At 54.9% G+C, this 20,330-nt stretch overlaps 1 protein-coding gene across 1 annotated transcript; it reads left to right on the top strand.

Moving 5' to 3' along the window:
• Nucleotides 1-1,685: 1,685 nt before the first annotated feature.
• GRK6 (G protein-coupled receptor kinase 6) lies at nt 1,686-17,305 on the top strand. Its single transcript, XM_047090465.1, has 16 exons — nt 1,686-1,836; nt 5,585-5,680; nt 6,675-6,787; nt 6,907-6,984; nt 7,329-7,429; nt 7,767-7,859; nt 7,965-8,028; nt 8,167-8,307; nt 8,579-8,769; nt 9,483-9,520; nt 9,618-9,707; nt 10,871-11,079; nt 11,171-11,308; nt 15,147-15,284; nt 15,367-15,501; nt 16,171-17,305. Exons 1-16 carry the CDS (start codon nt 1,785-1,787, stop codon nt 16,240-16,242), a joined length of 1,749 nt encoding a protein of 582 aa, XP_046946421.1. The 5' UTR covers nt 1,686-1,784; the 3' UTR covers nt 16,243-17,305.
• Nucleotides 17,306-20,330: the final 3,025 nt, after the last annotated feature.

Below are 20,330 nucleotides of genomic sequence, written 5' to 3'. Positions count from 1 at the left end.
AGGCTTGGGGCATAAATTTCAAGAGGTGACAGAACTGCCTATTCAAAGACAAGTTTAGGGGTTCAGAAAGTACCTGGACTACCATCTTTCATTCCTTCTCAGTTGGTGGCACCATGTTTCTCCAATTCAGGTTGTCAGCATGGAATCTTTGTGCAAATGGAAGCCACTCCTTCCTCCAGACAAGTGCTATCTGGCAGAACTTTCTGTGATGATGGAAATACTCTCTGTGCTGTCCAATATAGTAGCCACGAGTCACATATGGCTATTGGATCTCCTCAAATGTCACACCCTGAGACCATTCCCCCTCACTCTTTCGTATTTTGTCTTAATGTCTTTTTTTTTTTAAGTTTTATTTATTTTTGAGAGAAAGAGCAAGTAGGGGAAGGGCAGACTCCCACACAGGCTCTGCACTGTCAGCATGAAGCCTGATGTGGGGCTCAAACCCATGAACCGTGAGATCATGAGCTAAACTGAAACCAAGAGTTGGACGCTTAACTGGCTGAGCCACCCAGGTGCCCGCGTCTCAACAGTCAATTACTCTCTGAGACCATCCTATTTATTTGATTACTTATAGGATTAACCTTTACCCCCCTTCTAGCACGTAAGCAGAGAGCTTGGCTATCTTGCTAATACCACTGTATTTCCCAGCACCTGGCTCAATGCCTAGCACAAAACGGGTGCTCTGTATTTTTGGATGAATGAATGGATAGGGATCAGAGAAGCCTAGCTGAATTCGGCTCTGCCTTACTCTCACTACTTTCTCAGTTTGGACAAGCCTCCCTTTTCTGGTGTGTAAAGCAGGAGTGGGATATCAGCCTCGTTTTCTTCCTGGCCTTTGGCGTAGAGTCAGCCACTGGACTTCTGGCACTCCTGTTCCCCACCTGTATAATGGGTGTGAGTTCATCCAAACGTCTCGGGGTGGTAGCGCTGCCTTATAAGGCAGCAGAGGCCGAGGGCGGGCGAGGCCGTGTGGGTGGAGAGAAATCACAACATCCGGCTGCGGGGGCGGGGCGGGGGCCGGAGGCTGGGGAGCCGCTAGGGAGGACGCCAGTCTTTTTTGGACTTCTCCCCGCTTCCGATGTGCGCTCTCCAGAATGGGTCAACCCAAAGAAATATGGCTGGACACATGGCCCAAAACAGCTTACAGTCAGCCCGCAGGAGGCCCAAGATAGCAAATGCATCCCCTACAAACCCTAGAAAAGTCAAGACTAGTTAGAGGGACCCGGGCCACACCCCTATTTGGTGGTCCAATCAGGGTTCAGTGCTGAGGATGATTGACGTTTATTTTATCCAATAAAACTCCAAGATTTCAGGGCGTGAACAAGAGGACCCACCTCTGTTGTCCCCGCGGAGGGCTCGGCCCTAATTGGCAGTTCGCTACCCTACGAAGGTCCAGAAATTCGAACCTAGGGGCTGTACCCAACCTCGGACCAACCAGGAAGAGGTGACGTATAAAGTCCCGCCTCCCTGCTCCTTTGAGCGAATCCCTGGCGCGGAAGGCGGGGGATGACGAAGAGGCTGTCTAATGGGAAGACGGCGCGGGGAGCGCCCGCCCGGTTATTGGCCTCGTAAAGTAAACAGAAGGCGGGGCGGGGCGGGCCGGCGCCCGGGTGGCCCCCGGGAGGGGGCGGAGTGTTCGCGGCGGGCGGCGGCGGCCGGGGAGGCCCGGGAGGCCGCGGCGCGGTCACTGCGAGCCGAGCCGCGCCGATCGCCATCCGGCCCCGGCTCCCGCGAGCGATCCCGGCCGGCGGCTCGGCCCGGCGGGCCCGGCGGCGCCGCAGCCCATGGAGCTCGAGAACATCGTAGCGAACACGGTGCTACTCAAGGCCCGGGAAGGTGAGGCGGCCGAGAGGGCGGCCGGGTGCGGGGTACGCGGGCGCGCGGCCTCTGAGCTCGGCTGGCGCCCCAGCCGCCAGATCCCCTAGGGCAGCGCGCTCGGCGCCCCGCACCCCGCGCATACGCGAGCCCTTCCGGCCGGTCGTCCTCTGCACCTGCCCCGGGTGCCGGGGCCCAGGAAGGGGCGGGGGTCAGGCCACCGCCCTCGCGGCGGGGGGGTGGGGGGGGTGAGGGAAAGAGAGAGGAAGGAAGAGGGAAGGGTGGGACCTGGGTCCTTGGAGAGCCTCTCTGAGGCCTCCCCCAGGTGATAGGTGAGAAGATGCCCCAAGAAAGGGTAGCCTACCCCACGTGCCTCAGGCCCAGACCCTGGCGCCCAGCCTGGACCCGCACAAAGTTGGTGCAGGATAAAGGTTTGAAGAATGAATGAACGGAGCCACCGCAGTAGCACAGCTCACTCGGTTTGGGGAAACGGCTGGTCACATATGCTACCAACATGATTGCCACTTGTCTCGTGCCTCAGGACACTGGGTACAGAGGTGGATGGGTCATGAATTTTGCCCTCAGAAAGCCCATGGTGTAGAGGGCCAAATGGGCACAGAAATAAGCGGGAGCTGAGCTTTGAAGGAAGAGAGCATGTGGGGCTGGCAGGACTGTAAGTGCAAGGCCTGGCAGAGGGATCAAGTCTGGTGAGTGTGCACTGAGCTTCTCATGACTCCCATCCCGAGTGATACTAGGCACCTGGCCTCTGAGGGTCATGGGGGACACAGAGGACCAGACTTGGTCCTCACTGCCTTGTGGTCAATCTGGCCCTCACCTGTCATTGTCCACTTTAGTAACACAATCACAGAACACTCCTTCTATTATGTGCCCTGACCTGTCTTGGGTGCTGGGGACCAGCAGTGAACAAGACCCTTCTTTTTGGACCTCTAGAGCAGGGAGGTCATGACATGGTCATTTTCCACTCTTTGCTGGGCTTCCAGGCTGAAAGAGTCATCTGTTTCACTTTTCTGCTCCATTTTACAGGTGGGAAACTGAGGTTCAGACCAGGGATTAGCCCCCAAGTCATACGGTGAGACTGTGGTTGACCCAGGCCTACACACAGGATGCCTCCAATACAGTGTGTAGGAAGCCCAGACAAGCCCCCAAATGGCACAGCATCTGGTACCCCCCTGCCTGCCCAGTGTGTGTTGCTCCCTGGGAGATGCTGCCTGGAAATAGGCATGGCAGGCTGGGTCCTTAGTGCCCAGAGCCTTTTTTTTTTTAATCTCCTGTCCCTTATCTAGTCTCAGGGCTAGGCCTTCCTCCTAGCCTCTGGGGGCATCTGCCGATTCTGTTCTGCCTCGTCATCTAGCCAGCTAGGGAGGAGGGGTGGGGAGAGCCTGGCCAGGCCTCCCTCTCTAGGGCTGTAGCCAGTTCAGGCCTCGGGCCTGCTGAGAGCACTGCTTTGCCTGGCTGGAGAGTGTGGCACCTCCTGACGGCCTTCTTCAGGCCATGGGTGAGGCATAGTGTGGTATGGCCAGACCTGGACTGATGCCTCCCCTGGAGAACACTTACCCCAACCTGGTTCTGCCCCTCCCACCTGCATGCTCTAAATAAGTCTCTTCTCTCTAAACTTTAGTAACCCTTTTTGTGGAATAGTTGGGAACAGGACATACAAACTTAAAGAAATCCCTGTTGTCATTGAGTCCTAAACCCTGGCCCATAGACTGGCTCCACTGGAATCCCTTCATTAGCTGGCTGACAGCTTAGGGCCTGACCTTTTCCAGCTTCCCAAGGGATATGAGGCCCTAAGTGGTTTGGGAACCCTTGGTGTATGTATTCAGTTGGCACCTAATAGATGGCTGGCATGGCGTGTTTGGGGTGGGAAAGGAGTGTGGGTTGTAGTCCTAGGGAGCTGGGTTTGAATCCTGCCTCTGGCACCTCCAGGCTTTGTAATCTTGGACAAATTGATTCCTCATTTCAAGGCTTCAGTTTCCTTGTGAGGTTATGCCTAGTCTGACAGAATTGCTGTGAGAATGAAGTGGCGCAGCATTGGGGGTGTGAGCCCTTCTTTAGTCCTCCATCCTTTCCCAGGCCCCCAGAGGCATAGGGAGGGGGCCAGGCTAGGTTGGGGAGGAGCCCCACTGACTCTGGTGGCAGTTCCAGGACAGGATATTTGCATGTGACTCTTGCTACTGCCTTGATGTGGCTGGGAGGAGGGGGAGGAGGAAGTAACTGGTGGGGGGAGGCCAGCGGATAGAGGGTTGGGTGAAGGACCTGTGGGGGTGGGGGAGGAGTTCCCCTTCTGGCGAGGCCTTGCCCCGGGTTGGGGGTGGGGGTCTGTTGCTCATTCAGAATGGAGCAATGGCTGTGGAGTATGCTGGGTGCAGGCCGCAGGAGAGCTGCTAGCAGGTTTCCCAATGGGTGCCCTGCAACATTTCCTCCTCCCGACTGCTTAGGTCACAGAACCCATTGAGGGACCCAACTCTGCCCCTTCCCTTGAGCAGCCCCTTCCCTTGTGCCACCTGCCTTCAGCCAGGGCAGATGAAAACAAGGCTGGGTAAAGCAGAGGGGAAACTGAGGCCAGGCAGGGAAAAAGTGGCTGCCTGAGGTTGCCATGAGTTGTTGGAGCTGAGGGCCACCTCTTGCCACAGCCCTACTGGGTACTGGACACAGACTCTCCCAGTCTGACAACACCTCTGGAGGTAGCTTTGGATCTGAAGTAAGTATGGAGAAGTTGAGGCTCCTGGGAACTATGTAAGTCCCTATGTAAGTCACTTACCCTAGAGGGCAAGTGACAGGCCTAAAGTGCGAATTGGAGATTCAAACCTATGTCTGTGGGGCTCCAAGACTCAGGCCCTTCTATTTTCAACCTCGTGGCCCATGGGCCACATCTGGCTAGCTCTCTAACATGTTTAATTTATTTAGCTGCAATTTGTTTTTACAAAAAATAGGAACCAGTATTTCACATAATGTCCGGAGTCTCAGCTAAAAGGTGAGAAGAGCTGGCCACGCCGAGTCCGTATTCCTGCCTGGAGGAAGGGGCATGCCCAGTCCAGTTCACCACACTCCCCACCATTCCCTGTTGTCTCCCATCTGGCCTACATTTTACCTACCTATTTGGCTCTGTAGGCATTTGAGCTGCTACCCTGGTCTTAGCAGCTACAGATAGGGTGTCAGCTAGGTGAAATGAGGCAGGTATCAGGGCCACAGAACCCCTTGTGTACTGGATGGGCATCCTGAGTGCCAGCCCTGCAGCCACCACCTTGTTTGAGTCTCTGATAGCTCTGATTCAGGGCCAGGTATAGGGGCCTGAAGCCTTCCTGGTGACCCAGGCTGCCCTCTGCCCCTCGCATCTCGGAGGCATGTCCCACATGTCCTAGAATCTCTCCCTTCTGTGCCTTGACTTACATAGTTCCCACTGCTGTCATGTCCTCTGCTTTCTTCACCCGGGAAACTCCTACCTGCCAGAAAGCAGCTAAGGTTTCCTGGAAACCCACCATCACCCGGTGACCTGTCCTTATCACCCCTGTTGGATCTTCCAGCCCAGGAGCTCAGGAACCCCTAGCAGAGGGGCCCAGGGGACGGTGTGTGTCCTAGAGCCCAGTGAGGGCATGCTGAAATGTGTGGAATGAAGGCCTGAGGTGCCTCCTAGAGTGTGCTGTGCCTGGGCTGAGCCCAGAAGGCCAGGTCTCTGGGCTGCACTGAGCGGCCAGGGGAAGCATGGTGGCAGCGGGACTTGAGATCCAACACCTGTTTGTTCCCACAGGTGGTGGTGGGAATCGCAAGGGCAAAAGCAAGAAATGGCGACAGATGCTGCAGTTCCCCCACATCAGCCAGTGTGAAGAGCTGCGGCTCAGCCTCGGTGAGGCCTGGGTGGAGGCCTGAGTGTTCTGGGGGAGCCTCCCCTGAGACCTCACCCCGAGGCAGAGGGGCAGGGTTGGCGGGGGGGAGGGGGGTCTGGGGAGCAGGAAGACCGAGGCTGCAACACCCAACCCAGTTTCGGTTCCTGGGCCTGAGATGGGTGGAGCACATAGTACAAACAGGACAGCAAGGGGTGTTTGGGGTAGGTGGGAGGGTCGGGGAGTAGGGCAGGGTCAGATTTGGGGCAGTCTGAGAGAAGCAGAGGAAAGGAGAGTCATGCCTGGGGTTTGAGGGACAGAGGGTACAGTGGAGGCTGGAGTCAGCCCACAGATTGATTGCATGAGGAGCCCCAAGCCCGTGCTTAGCATAACCCTGCCCTGAGCAGGGTGAGTGGCAGGTGGGGGGGCATCAAAACCTTGACCAGAAGAGGGGTCAGGACGCCAGTTCCTGCTTATCTTGGCTGAGGCCCCAGGTCTGCACAACCCCCAAGGTTGCCTAGGCCCCTCTGACAGCCTGCACGTGGGCAAGGAGTATACCATAGCTGCTTCCACCGCCTGGGAAGGAGGCTTAGCCTCGAGCTTGCCGGAAGCCACAGCTTCCTCTTGCACTTTCGCCAGGCAAGCAACAGGTTTGGGCCTAGCCTGGGCCAGGCCGGAACCTCACAACCACACCCAAGCCCAGCACTGTGATGTATGTAGGTGGTGTGAACCAGGAGATAGCAGTGGGAGGTGAGGGCCCAGCTTTGGAGCCATACATCAAGCTGTGTGACCTTGAGTTAATTGCTTAGTTTCTCTGGGCCTCAGAGTCCCAAACTGTGTTGGAAATAATAATAGTGCCCACCTCAGTGTTGGGGTGACAGTTCTAAAGGAGGTAGTGGCTTCCATACTGCAGGGCTAGAAGCTACTGTTGGGGCCAGGGCTTGGCAGTATGGATAGGAGTGCCCTGCCAGCAGGCTCCAGGTCTGGGAACCCAGTAGCTCCTACCCCTGCTTGCAGAGCGTGACTACCACAGCCTGTGCGAGCGGCAGCCCATTGGGCGCCTGCTGTTTCGAGAGTTCTGTGCCACGAGGCCTGAGCTGACCCGCTGCATAGCCTTCTTGGATGGAGTGGTGAGTGCAGCCCAGCCCAGCCCCGAGGGTGGGCAGAGGTCCCTAGGTCAAGTGTGTCCCATTTCCCCACACCTGTTGTTCTGCCCAGGCCCCAAGCTTCTCTGCCTCCCACCCTGCAGGCTGAGTATGAAGTGACCCCTGATGAGAAGCGGAAGGCTTGTGGGCGGCGGCTAATGCAGAATTTTCTGAGCCACACGGTGAGTGAGCAAGGATGGAGAGATGACGGCAGCGGGCAGAGCTCAGTGATGAGGAGAGGAATGACCACAGCCTGGGCAGAGAGTGCCCTGGAGCGTCTCCCGGTTCACCAGGCAGACCACGGGCATGGAGCCCAGGAGGGTGGGCCAGGCAGCCTGCCAGTGGCTCTGCTTCACCCTGCCTCAAGGGTAGCAGTGGAACTGAGTTCAGCAGCTGGGCCGGCTGGCACACCACTAGCCTACAGCTGCTCCTAGCGCAGGTCCAGAATGTTGGCCATCTCTGCCCTGGGTGTAGGCAGCTGGCGAAGGGAGCCCCCTGCACTGACCTGTTTATTGCCTATCTCCAGGGTCCTGACCTCATCCCTGAGGTCCCCCGGCAGCTGGTGACTAATTGCTCCCAGCGGTTGGAGCAGGGGCCCTGCAAAGACCTCTTCCAGGAGCTCACCCGGTAAGCCTCTCCCTGCCCATTGGCCTGGAATTGTGTCCTGAAGAGGGGGCTTCCGTGGGCCCTGGAAGGCTGTGAACAGCTCAGTAGCTGGTGAGGGAGCTCAGCCTCTCACCCTGGCCCTGCGCTTGCTGTGTGAGCTTGGGCAGGTTGCCTTCCCTCTCTATAGAATCTTCAGCTTTGACACAGATGAATGTCTCCTGCTTAGTTGGGTTAGTAAGAGGGTTGGCCAATGAGGCTGCCCTTTAGGCCGAGAATGCATATAACAGGGGGTCCCGTCCCATCCAGCCGAGAACCTGGGGTGTCGGGGGCTGACTGGTGGGCTGGGCCCTCTCAACAGGCTGACCCATGAGTACCTGAGCATGGCCCCTTTTGCCGACTACCTCGACAGCATCTACTTCAACCGTTTCCTACAGTGGAAGTGGCTGGAAAGGTGAGCTCCCTGAAGGCTGGCCCACGGTAGGCCAAGTTGCTAGGGCTCTTACGGGCCTTGGGCCCCTGCTCAGCCAGTGTTTGCTCCGAAATCCCTTGCCTACAGGCAGCCAGTGACCAAAAACACCTTCAGGCAGTATCGAGTCCTGGGCAAAGGCGGCTTTGGTGAGGTAAGTGGCCAGGCCAGAGCCCCTGATGGAGTGGGGAGGAGGGGTATGGTAGGCCCTGGACCAGCCCCCCCTCCTTGAGCTCCTATAGCCCCAGGAAGAACACAGCTGGTCCCTATTTGCCCATCTACCTTGCTACAGGTGTGTGCCTGCCAGGTGCGGGCAACAGGCAAGATGTACGCTTGCAAGAAGCTGGAAAAGAAGCGTATCAAGAAGCGGAAAGGGGAGGCCATGGCACTCAATGAAAAGCAGATCCTGGAGAAAGTGAACAGTAGGTTTGTAGTAAGTACAGACAGGAGACCCCTCCCTTCACCCTGGCCATGCACTTGCCCTGCCCTTCTCACTTACCAGGCTAGGTCCCTTTCTGTGCTGCCCTGTCCCCACCCTCAGAGATGCCTGGGAAGGGTCGGTTTGGGGTGTTGACACCAGGCCTGGGGAGCAGGCGGGGCCCCAAGGAGTGCCACTGAGAAGGATTTTTTGGGCGGCTGGTGCCAGCCCTGCCACTGGGTGGCCCATGGCCCCTGCTTGAGGGCTCGGGTCCCCTCGGCCACAGGTGAGCTTGGCCTATGCCTATGAGACCAAGGACGCGCTGTGCCTGGTGCTGACACTGATGAACGGAGGCGACCTCAAGTTCCACATCTACCACATGGGCCAGGCTGGCTTCCCTGAGGAGCGGGCTGTCTTCTATGCCGCGGAGATCTGCTGCGGCCTGGAGGACCTGCACCGGGAGCGCATCGTGTACAGGTCCTGGGCTTCGGCCCTCCCCGCCAGGGGCTGCAGCTGGGCATGGGTGGAGGCCGCAGAAGGATGTTGGTGTGCTGGGCCTGTTGTTGCGGGCATGAGCCGGTTTGAGCCCTACTGAGCCTGGGCTTGGGGCTCCACGCTTGCCCATGCCGGGCAGACTTGAGAGCCTCTGGGTCTGGCTCACTCATGTGAATGCTGGTGTCATCACCCATCTCTGTATAACCCTGGGCCAGTCAGCTCCCTGCAGTAAAGTGCACAGAGCCTGGCATGCAGGGCTTGGCAGTGGGGAGCTCTGCCTATTGTTACCGGCAGTGATTTCATTTGAACCTCACAACAGCCCCATGAGGGGGACAGATGAGTAGCCCCATTTGACAGGAAAGGTAGAGTCAGCCACCAAAGTGGGGTGAGGGTGGGACCCTGTTAACACTAGTGGTGAGTAAGGCTACTGGTGCTATTCCCCCGGATGGGAGCTGCTCTCCACTTGCCTGGGGATTCCCAGGAAGGAATCCTGGCTGGGTAGATCCTTCAGCTGCCCCCTCAAGTCAGAGCTGCTGTGAGTGAGGGCAGGGCTATCTCTCACCCTGGCAATAAATGGCTCCTGCACCTTGCTGCACATTCCATCCCAGGAGACAAGTGAGCTAGGAGGGGGTGGCGTGCCGTTTGGCTCCTTGGCAAACTGAACAACATCTGACCCTGCCCTTCTCTCCCCACAGGGACCTGAAGCCAGAGAACATCCTGTTGGATGACCATGGTGGGTACGGGGTGCACAGAGGTGGAGTGCAGTGGAGTGGGGCAGGGTCTGGCCCACCTGTTCAATGGGCCCCCCCAACTTGTCCACCCACATTCAGGTCACATCCGCATCTCCGACCTGGGGCTAGCTGTGCACGTGCCAGAAGGCCAGACCATCAAGGGTCGTGTGGGCACTGTGGGCTACATGGGTGAGTCTTCCTCCACCCTGGCCCCCCTGCCTCCTGGGTCCTCTTGCTGTCCTGGGCTGGGTCCCACCACTTCTGTGGAAGTCTTCTGTGTCTCAGGGAATAGAACTGATATCCCTATCTTAGAAATTAAGAGACCAGGACTCAGCCAGGAACCCACACACCTGGAAATCTGCATCATTCATTCATTCACCAAATACTTACTGAGCTCCTACTATTGGCTAGGCCTGCAGGTGGCTACCAGAGAAAGATGAGAAGGTTGAGAAGTCCTCCCCTCCCCTGATCTACCCAGATTCAGGGAGGGAATGCCCATCTGTGGTATGGGCCAAGATGTGGCCCTAGTATTCCCTTTGGAGATTATGTGACACAGCAGATAGAGCCCCAATTACAGGCCCCACCTCTTGTTGTGTGTCCTTGGACCACATACTGCTGCTCCTATGCTCACTTTGCCCAACCATAAAGCAATCATACTGGCTCCCAGAGTTGCCTTTAGATAAAAAGTGGTAGGAGAGGCAAAAATCCCATGTGCCCACCCTGGCAGGCAGTAGATATGCAGTAGAGGAGTTTCTTTCTTGTTTCTTCTCTCTGGTATTAAATACAGAGCTTGCAAACTGGTAACCACACAGGCCTAATATGGCCTACATTTGTACTTAAATCAAATTGTTTTTAAAACAATTTGAGGGCTGCCTGGGTGGCTCAGTCAGTTAAGCATCTGACTCTTGGTCATGATCTCACAGTTCGTGGGTTCAAGCCCCATATCAGGCTCTGTGCTGCCAGTGTGGAGCCTGCTTGGGATTCTCTCCCTCTCTCTCTGCCCCTCCCGTGCTCATGCTCTGTCTCCTTCTTTCAAAATAAAAAACATGGTAAAGAATAAAACAATTTGAATTGGTTGCCAACATTTGATACGCCAGACAGCTTCCCATTAAAAATATGGATTTCTGACTTCTCTTGAAAAATCAGAAGACCTGGCCTCCTACGGGGCCACAGTGCTCTCTTTGATGGGGCATGTGCTGTCCTACTTGCTGAGGTCCCCACCAGGCTGCTGGTAGTGCCTGCCTGGCGGGCAGATATTTGAGCTGATGCCCCACTGTGCTGGGCATTCCCAGGGCCCCAGGGCTTGGTTCCTGCCTCCTGCCCAGCCCTAACTTCTGTTCCACCCTACCCAGCTCCGGAGGTGGTAAAGAACGAACGATACACATTCAGCCCAGACTGGTGGGCACTAGGCTGCCTCCTATACGAGATGATTGCCGGCCAGTCACCCTTCCAGCAGAGGAAAAAGAAAATCAAGCGAGAGGAGGTGGAACGGTTGGTGAAGGAGGTGCCTGAAGAATACTCAGAGCGCTTTTCCCCTCAGGCCCGCTCGCTCTGCTCCCAGGTATGGCAAGCCAGCAGGAGGCTGACGGGCTGGGGCTGGGGGCACCAGGCACCTCTCCCAGGTCCCTCTGACTGCCCCTACCCTGCCACAGCTCCTGTGCAAGGACCCTGCTGGGCGCCTAGGGTGTCGTGGAGGTGGTGCCCGCGAAGTAAAGGAACACCCCCTCTTCAAAAAGCTGAACTTTAAGCGGCTGGGAGCTGGCATGCTGGAGCCACCCTTCAAACCTGATGTGAGTGCTGTCCACTCCTGAGGGTAGGGCCAAGCCTGGGTGGGGACTCAGGCCCGGGGTTCTTAGAGCAGTGGTCAGGCCACCTTCAGTGCAAGTGTCAGAAAGTGCAACTCAGATGGGTTGGCCAACAAAACAATTCATTGAACTCACACAAATGAAAAGCCCCAGGATAGATAGAGCTTTTGGCATACCTGGATCTGGGGCTGCAACAACACTGTAGGAATTCTGTCTTCCTTTCCCTCTCCACTGTACAGGCCAGTGTGCAGTCTTTATTCTCTGACTACTCTTGCTAGGGTGCAGCAGTAGTGGACCAGCAGTTCAGGTCCACATCCTACTAGCTCAGCCAGCCCGGTAGACAGAATGTATACCTCTTGCCCAATTACTTCAAAAGAAGTCCTGAAGGGGGAAAAAAAGTAACCCTAAGGCTAGTGCTTATTGCCACAGATTGCTCAGAAGCCCGGCAGTGATCACGGTTGGATCACTTGCCCACCTGAACCACTGCCAGCCAGGGAGGTTAGTTTCCCAAAGGAAAACCAAGACGCCATTGCCAGCTGGGGTAAGGGCTATTGGACTGGCTGAATATTGGCTGCCCACTATACCTGGTAGTGCTGACCTCTCCCTTGTAGAGTCCTACCCATTTACTGAGCATCTCAGTGGGTCAGGCATTCTGTGGGCAGAAACATCCTTGAATCATCATATTCCAAGGGGCAGAAATCCATCTGAAACTTAATTATGTCCAACAAGGAGCTTATTGGTTCATTTGGCTAGAGAGCCCCAGAGTAGGGCCAACATCAGGGCTTCATGCAGTATTGCCAAGACTTCATCTCTTGGCTGTGCTTCAACCTGTTGATCCTCTTCCTGCTGAATTCAGACTTCTCTGTATAAAGTCACAGGGAAGGTTGTGATTGGCCAAGATTAGGTTATGTACTTGCCCTGCTCCCTTATGTAAGAGGACTGGGTCCTCTGACTGACAGTTCACCAGGAACACTGGGGAGTCAGGAAGGTGATTGGGAAGGCCGGATCGATGACTGTCAGCCACACTGGTGATCATTTATTCCAAATTTCTGAATGCCCATATGTGCCAGACCTCAGAGATCATGAGGTCAACAGGACCCAGTTCTGCCTTCATGTTGTAGTGGGGAGCATGTCAAAATAAAGCAGTAAATGAAAAGGAATATCAGGTAGTGTGAAGTGCAACAGAAAAAAAATAAATCAGGCTAAGAAGACAATAAGGAATGATTACGAGTGGGAGTATTTTTAGACAGGGTGGTCTCTGAGGTGCTGATGGTTAAGCAGAAGCCTGAAATATGTGAAGGAGAGAGCCGTGCCAAGTTTTGAAGTATGAGTATTTCAGGGAGAAGGAGCAGCCTCGAGAGAGAGAACAGTGATGAGGCCAGTGTGGCTGGAGTGAGCATGGGCTGGGAGAGGCGTGCAGTCTTTTTTTTTTTTTTTTTTTATTAAGTTTATTGATTTTTGACAGAGACAGAGTGTGAGCATGAGCTGGGGAGGGTCAGAGAGAGAGGGAGACACAGAATCCGAAGCAGGCTCCAGGCTCTAAGCTGTTGGCACAGAGCCTGACCCAGGGCTTGAACTCATGAACCATGAGATCATAACCTGGGCCAAAGTCGGACGCTTAACCGACTGAGCCACCCAGGCGCTCCTGTGCAGTCTTATTCTAAGTGTGACAGGGGGGCCTTTGGGGAATGTTGAACAGACATGTGAGGTGTGGGGGTGGGCCTAGAGGGGGTGAGTAGAAGCCAGAGTCCAACTAGGGGGCTGTGGCTTGTGAAGGATTGTGTTTTGTGGGCCTCACAGACCCTGGGGTGTGGGCCTTGCTGTGAGTGATTTAACTGAGAGCAGCCTGCCTCAGGTCTGGCCCCGCCACTCGAGTTTGCTCCTGCTTCCTGCTTCTGGTGCACATCATCTCATTTAACCTGGAAGTCATCCCACCACACCTGGGTCTTTTATTCAGAGTTAGAAAATCATTGCCCTGAAATTCAGCTCTTTAGAAACAACAGATGAGGAGCAAGTTTGATGATGATATCATTTCTAATAGCTTTATTGAGATTTGATTCACATATCTTGTAATTCGTTCATTTAAAGTATATAATTAAATGGCTGTTAGCATATTGAGAGTTGGGCAGCCATCACCATAATCCATTTTAGAACATTTTCATCACCCCTTCCCCCCCCCCCGCCCCCACCCAACAAAAACCCCATGCCTACTAGCAGTCATTCCCCATTTTCCTCTCCCTGTGGCCCTGGCAACCACTAATCTATTTTCTGTCTCTACATATTTACCTGTTGTGGAAATTTCATGCAAATAGTGTTATATGATATGTGGTTCTTGGTGACTGACTTCTTTCACTTAGCATATTTTCAAGGTTCATACAGGTGATGTAGCCTATATCAGTAGTTTTGTTCCTTTCTTACCACTGAATAACATTCCATTCTATGAGTAGGCCATATCTTGTTTATTCATCAGTTGATGGGCATTAGGGTTATTTCCACTTTGGGCTATTATGAATAATTTTGCTATGAACATTCACATGCAAGTTTTGGTGAGGACGTTTGTTTTCATTTCTCTTTGATATATACTTAGGATTGGAATCGCTGCCTAATATGATAACATTACATTTAACCTTTTGGGGAACTGCCAGATTGTTTTCTAAAGCAGCTGCACCATTTTACATTATGATGTTGTTGGGTTTTTTGTTTGTTTTGTTTGTTTTTATTTATTTATTTTTGAGAGAGAGAGGGTGTGAGTGAGTGAGGGGCAGAGAGAGAGGGGGAAAGAGAGAATCCCACATAGGCTCTGCACTATCAGCACAGAGTTTGAGGCGGGGCTCGAGCTCACCAACGGTGAGACCATGACCTGAGCTGAAGTCAGATGCTTAACCAACTGAGCTGCCCAGGTGCCCCACATTATGTTGTTTCAACTGACATTCTTTTAAAAAAAAAAATTTTTTTTTGAATGTTTATTTTTGAGAGAGAAAGAGACAGAGCATGAGCAGGGGAGAGACAGAGAGAGAGGGAGACACAGAATCCGAAGCAGGCTCCAGGCTCTGAGCTGTCAGCACAGAGCCCGACACGGGGCTCAAGCCCACGAACCGTGAGATCATGACCTGAGCCGAAGTCTGACACTCAACCAACTGAGCCACCCAGGCGCCCCTTAATTGACATTCTTAATAATAGGACTTAGAAATAATATAAAGATGAAAAAGACAGTGGCCTTCTGGAGTGAGGTGAGCTCCCAGCAGGAGCCCCAGGGGTGTGGGGAGTTGGGAAGACTGTTCTAATCCTCTGGTTGGCCATGAAGCTTGAGGGGATGGAGCAGGCCATTGGACATCGTGGGACAGAGGGCCTATCGATAGCTCCAGGTCCTGCATGGGGACGCTAAGCTGAAAGGACCAGCTAAGATTCTGCCTGCACACACGTCACCAGGTGTACCCCCAGACAGCCGTGTACAGGTGGGGGGGTACCTGTCGCTGATTCCCCAAGGCACTGTGGGGGCTGGTTGGCTGCAGCAGGTCAGCTACCATCAACTGGAAAAGGCATGGCTTTTACACAGCCTTATCTGTTGAAAGCAGTGAGGAGTAATGATTCCTAGTTTATAGAGGGAAATGGCCTCAAAGAGAAGGGACTGCCATACTTCGGAAGGGCATGGAGTATCTAGTTTCTGACTCCAAACCAGAGAGGGCTGCAAGGGTCCAGGCATAACCAGGCCAGGGCTGGAGTGATTTTCAGGGCTGAGCTGCCCATATGCATGTAGGTGGGCAGGTGTGCATGTGTGCGTACATGTGTAGCAGTTCCTGACTGCTACTTCTGTCCCCACCAGCCCCAGGCCATTTACTGCAAGGATGTTCTGGACATCGAACAGTTCTCCACAGTTAAGGGTGTGGAGCTGGAGCCCACTGACCAAGACTTCTACCAGAAGTTTGCCACGGGCAGTGTGCCCATCCCCTGGCAGAATGAGGTAAGGGCCTGCCTAGCTGGTAGGATGAGGCCCCAAGGAGCAGCCCTGGAGGCAGCTCTCACAGCTCCCTGTTCTTTGGCAGATGGTGGAGACCGAGTGCTTCCAGGAGCTGAATGTCTTTGGGCTAGATGGCTCAGTTCCCCCAGACCTGGACTGGAAGGGCCAGCCACCTGCACCCCCCAAGAAAGGACTGCTGCAGAGACTCTTCAGCCGCCAGGTAACTCCCAGAAGTGTCCTATCTTGTCCCCCAGCTTGACTCCAGGGGACGGTGGGTGGGAGGCAGAGCCGGTGCCCGCATGTGCTGGGAGTGGGCATCCTCCAGCCATACCAGGGGTGCCCAGGGTCTCTGGCCTTATTCCCGCCTGTCCCCTATCCCTGGCTGGGCTCACGGCCTCTTTTCTCTTTCCAGAGGTGAGCAGTGTGGGCTCCCCGTGGGTTGGCCTTGCTGCCCAGCCTCGGGGAGCCACGGGCAGCCCTTCCATGGCAGAGGCGAGATGTGGGCGAAAGAAGTCTGGTGCCCGCTCCCCCCCCCCCACTACTTCATTCCCTGCACCCTGGCACCTTCAAGCTGCTAGCCTTGCTTAGCCATCTGTCTCCCCATGCCCTGCTTCCACCAGCTCCAGGGGAGAGGGTCTGGACAGGGTCTTGCTCTGGCAGAGCCTGAGATCCACCTGGACCCTCTTAACTTCAGCCTGCTATGAGCAGCCTCTGCACTGATGTCCACACATGTCTGGCCTGAGCTGCTGTTCCAGGCCCCTCATGGGGATTCCCCCACCCCAGAGCATGGCTCCAGGCAGTTCCTGGCAGGGCCGGCCTGGGTGATGGCACTGGTGGCTAATGGCACTCGCTCTGCCTCTCTCCCTCCGTGTCTTCCCCATCCCTCCAGGATTGCTGTGGGAACTGCAGCGACAGTGAGGAAGAGCTCCCCACCCGCCTCGAGCTCCCAACCCGCCTCTAGCCCCCAGCCTGAGGCCCCTACCGGTGGTTGGCGGTAGCAGCTACTCCGAGCGCTGTTTACAGTTTTGCACAGTGGTCTTCCCCATTGTCCACTCAAGTTGTGGCCTGGGGAATACAGCCGGAGCTGTCCCCAGTGTCCTCTGCCCCTCAGCCCCTGGTCTGGCTGAGTTTGGCAAGGCCTGGGCTGTCCCTGGGACAAAGGTGCGTCCCTTCAGCTCTTGTCCGTGGAGCTCGGGGCTTTCTGTATTTATGTATTTGTACGAATGTATATAGCAACCGGAGTGTTCTTAAGACCTACCCTGGAGCTGGCAGAAGGGCCACTGCCAAACTCAAGGCTCCTTGGGCCCAGCTCGGACAGGCCGAGGCTGGGTCAGGCAAGGCCCCTGAGCCCCCAGCACTGTGCTCGCCACCGCTGACCTCTGAGTGAAACTCATGCCTGCCTCTGCTGCCCCGGGCTCAGGGCTGTCACCTCTGGGGTCCGATGCTGTCCCGCATCAGCACTTGTCAGAGCTGGACTGGGGCCTCTGTATCCCCTAGGCCTGTGCCAAAGTGTGACCAGAGACTGGGCTGACCCTGGGACCCATCAGTCCACTGCCCAGGCTATCCCAGATGGGTCTGCCTCTGCCTTCCAGCTCCCAGGGCACCTTGTCCCTCATGCTGGGCCCTGTCCTGAAGACACCTCTTGCAGAAATGCCCCAGCCCAGGCCATGGGAAGTGGGGGAGGTTGTCCTTAGTCAACTCTGAAACATTCCAGACTTCCCCTCTTAACAATAGACACATGTGCCCAGCAATAATCCATCCCTCCCTGTGTGTGCGTGTGGGGTGTGTGTGTGAGTGCAAGTGTGTGCGTGTGTGTGAAGTGGGTAGGCTGCGGTGTGTACCTGCACCCCAGGCCCCAGTTCTGGTCCTTCCCAGATTGTGATGGCCATCCTGGTCCCAGTGTTAGGATAGCATGGGATTATAGGGCCCTGGTTTTTCCGTATTTAAAGCCAATTTTTATTACTCATTTTGTCCAATGTAAGCTGCCACGTGTCTCTGAGTGAATACAGTCGAGCACAAACCTGGCCAGCTGCCCTGCCTGCCTCTTTCTTGCTCCTGGTGTTCCAGGGGTCTTCCTGCTTCCCTTGCCCTGCTGGAAGTGGGAAGGGATCAGAGGTGGGCCTGGTGGGGGCTGCCCTTCCAACAAGGCCCTGAACCCTCCCCCTCACACTCCCCCCACCCCCAGCTGATCTTGGAGTAGCCTCTCCAGGCAGCCAGGCCTTGGTGGCCTTTGGGCATACCCAGTGGGTTCTCAATTTCCTAGATGGGATGAAGCCTAAGGGAAGAAGCCTTGGGTTCCCACTAGGGTGTGAGTCTGGCGCTACCTGTACTAGAGAGGCAGGCTCAGCTGGTAGGGTCCCTTCCAAGGCCAAGGTGGTCTGGCCACTAGTTGTGGGCTTGGAGCAGCCTGGGGAGCAAGGCGGAAGCTGCTGTTAGAAACATCTACCCACTGTCTTACCTGGACACCTGTTGCGTGCTCGGCCTAGGGCTGGTATGTTAGAGCCATCTCTCTGCCCTGGGAGCAGGAAATGTGGCTGGGTAGAGGTGAGACAGTGGTGATGCTGGGAGTTAGGCTGTGGCAGAGGTCAGTAGGGATCAGCCATGAGGGCATCAGGGAGGGTTCTCTGAAAATATTTGAGCCAGGCCTTAAAGGAGACATTCACCTGGGCACATAGGGATTGGGGCAACATTCCATAGCATCCCATCTATGCAAAGACAGGGATGAGAGTCTGTTGACAAGTCTGTCCCAGACTTCATAAACCTGTTGCTGCACCATAGTCCATACGCAATGCCCCCAGCCCCCCAAGGATGCTCTGTAACCACAGTAAGGGTTTGTTCTAGGCTAGGTACTAGTGCCACAGGGGCCACATGAGCTTTGCAGTTGGACAGTTCTGGGTTCAAGTCTCATCAGGCCGCTTTTCAAGCTAGCTTTGCATAGGCCCTTCTCTTGTCTAGAAAGATGGGTGTGATACCCATCACCTCATAGGGCAGCTATGAGAATCCATAAAAGCGGCCAGTCCCCTCTTTGAGCCCCTGGGTCACTGGCAGGACTCTTGCCTCCTAGGAGAGTGGGTGCTGGGTGCCAGGCTAATAGCTATCTCCAGGGCAGCCAGAAGGCTCTAAGCACTGATTAAGCAGAAGGGGCCTCTGGTGGTGGCTCAGCTCTTGGTAGTAGGTGGGACGAGTGCTGCTGCTTCTTGAGGGAAACTGGAGAGGGCCTTGCCCAAGGTCTTCCAGCTGGTTAATGGCTGCTGCAGAATGGTGAGGAAGCCAGCTGAAAATGAAGCTGGATCCTACCCATAAGTGTAAGGTTGGGGCCTAAGGTACATTTGCTCTGTTTTGGTGGGAGGGCAGTTCAGTGTCTGTGCAGAAGACAAAGCCCACCCTGATCAGGTGTGCAAGGGTGAGTGGGTGCCAGGTGGACCAGTAGGTCCCTGGAGCACTCTGCCTGTAGGTAGGTCACAACCTCCCACCAGGGACCTCCCACAATCCCCCTTCCCTGGTACGCACCCAGGGAACTCGTTGGCTACAGTTCACCTCATCAAAGCTCTTGCCACAGTGAGTTCCTTAGCAGTGAAAACTCCCAGAATTCACTTCCCAACAAGCCTTTCTTAAGGGCACCTAACCACCCAGCTCTATGGTGGGAATTGGCGACCCAGATGTAGACAAGGCCCCCGCCAGTTTGGAGCTCTCTCTGGTAGGGAGATAGAAATGGGAACAGGTAAGACCTAGTGTGATCAGCACTGTGGCAGGGATGATTCTAGACCTGGTGGGGCTGGGACTGCTGAGGAGGTGGGGGTCAACGCCCCTTTGGCCACAAAAATGTCAGAGTTAGTACCCTCCAGGATTCAGAGCCAGATATACCTAGGTGGAGGAGCCAGATGGATGGTCTAGGGCCTCTAGTGGTTTAGCATGGCTTGGGGTGGGTGCAGTGGGGTGAGTGATGAGTGTGTGATAAGTGAAAGAGGGGAGCAACTGGAGCCAAAGTCAGCACTACACTGGGCTTTGAAAGCCATGTAAAAGATGCCTCATCTAGAAGGCAAGGGAATCCCTGAAAGATTTTAACTGGTTTTGTCAGGGTGTCCGCTTAGCATGTACAAAGGCACCCCATGTTTACTTTGGGGAGCCTCCTGTCTCAGTCCATGTGGTTTAGATGGGGCTGGGTTTACACCCCCTGTGTACACATACACCTAGAGTGTGGGACCCAGCTGTTAGAGATCTTTGGTTGCAAGTGACAGAACTGTTCTCCAATTAACTTAGAGTGTTAAAAAGGTTATGGAGGGATGTGATAGGAAGAACCAGAACTGGGGCACCTCCAGGGTCTTAGTCACAGTCTCCATTCTCATCAGGATATGACCCCCAGAAGCAAGATGGCTACAGCCATGTTTGTGTCTGCATCACTGAGCCTGACTGCAAACCCAAGGAGCCCAAATGGCCCAGCTGGAAATCTGCCCACTGTTCACTGGGGGAGCAGGGCACTTGGGTTCACAAGCCCAGTATGATGGCACCCAGGGGGTGCAATGAGTCCCCCCCGCGCCGATGAAATAGGGTGCCTTGTAACCAAAGAAAAGGAAATGGATACTGGGTGGCTGAACACATATCCCTCCAACTGGATTGGTTCACTGAAGGATACTAAGCCAAAATGAATCCAAAAAGAGTCTTTTGGGGGGCTGGCTAGAATTATTGGGAAAGAATTGAGGTTCTCTTCTCTGGGGTTGGGTGGCAGGATATAAACCTAGAGCTGGGGCAGGGAGGTCATCCTTGCCACCACATGGGAATTTTCAAGAATGATGCAAACGGAAGAAAGAGTGGAGAGAATAGATACATGTCTGATACCATTGTTGGGACACCTGGAACTAATTGTGATCCTAGCTAAAATCTACCTCTGGATTTCTCAGTTACATGAGTCAAACACTTCTGCGTCCAAGCCTGTTTGTTTTGGGATTCTGTCACTTGCAAACCAAAATGTCCCAGCTGGTATGGTGGTGGAGGGTTTTGTTTTTTTTTTAAGTTTAATTGTTTTTGAGAGACAGCGCCCGCGCGCAGGGG

Source organism: Lynx rufus, unplaced genomic scaffold, assembly GCF_022079265.1.
Source record: "Lynx rufus isolate CCGP_SWC_20201006 ecotype Redwood Valley unplaced genomic scaffold, mLynRuf1.p SCAF_1, whole genome shotgun sequence".
Taxonomy (NCBI): domain Eukaryota; kingdom Metazoa; phylum Chordata; class Mammalia; order Carnivora; family Felidae; genus Lynx; species Lynx rufus.
This window is presented reverse-complemented; position numbering and strand designations above follow the sequence as displayed.

Coding starts and splice junctions, on each gene's coding strand:
- GRK6 (XM_047090465.1), top strand. CDS start 1,785: ATGGAGCTCGAGAACATCGTAGCGAACACGGTGCTACTCAAGGCCCGG. Junction 9,708..10,870: donor GGGCACTGTGGGCTACATGG/GTGAGTCTTCCT, acceptor CACCCTACCCAG/CTCCGGAGGTGGTAAAGAAC. Junction 15,285..15,366: donor CCATCCCCTGGCAGAATGAG/GTAAGGGCCTGC, acceptor GTTCTTTGGCAG/ATGGTGGAGACCGAGTGCTT.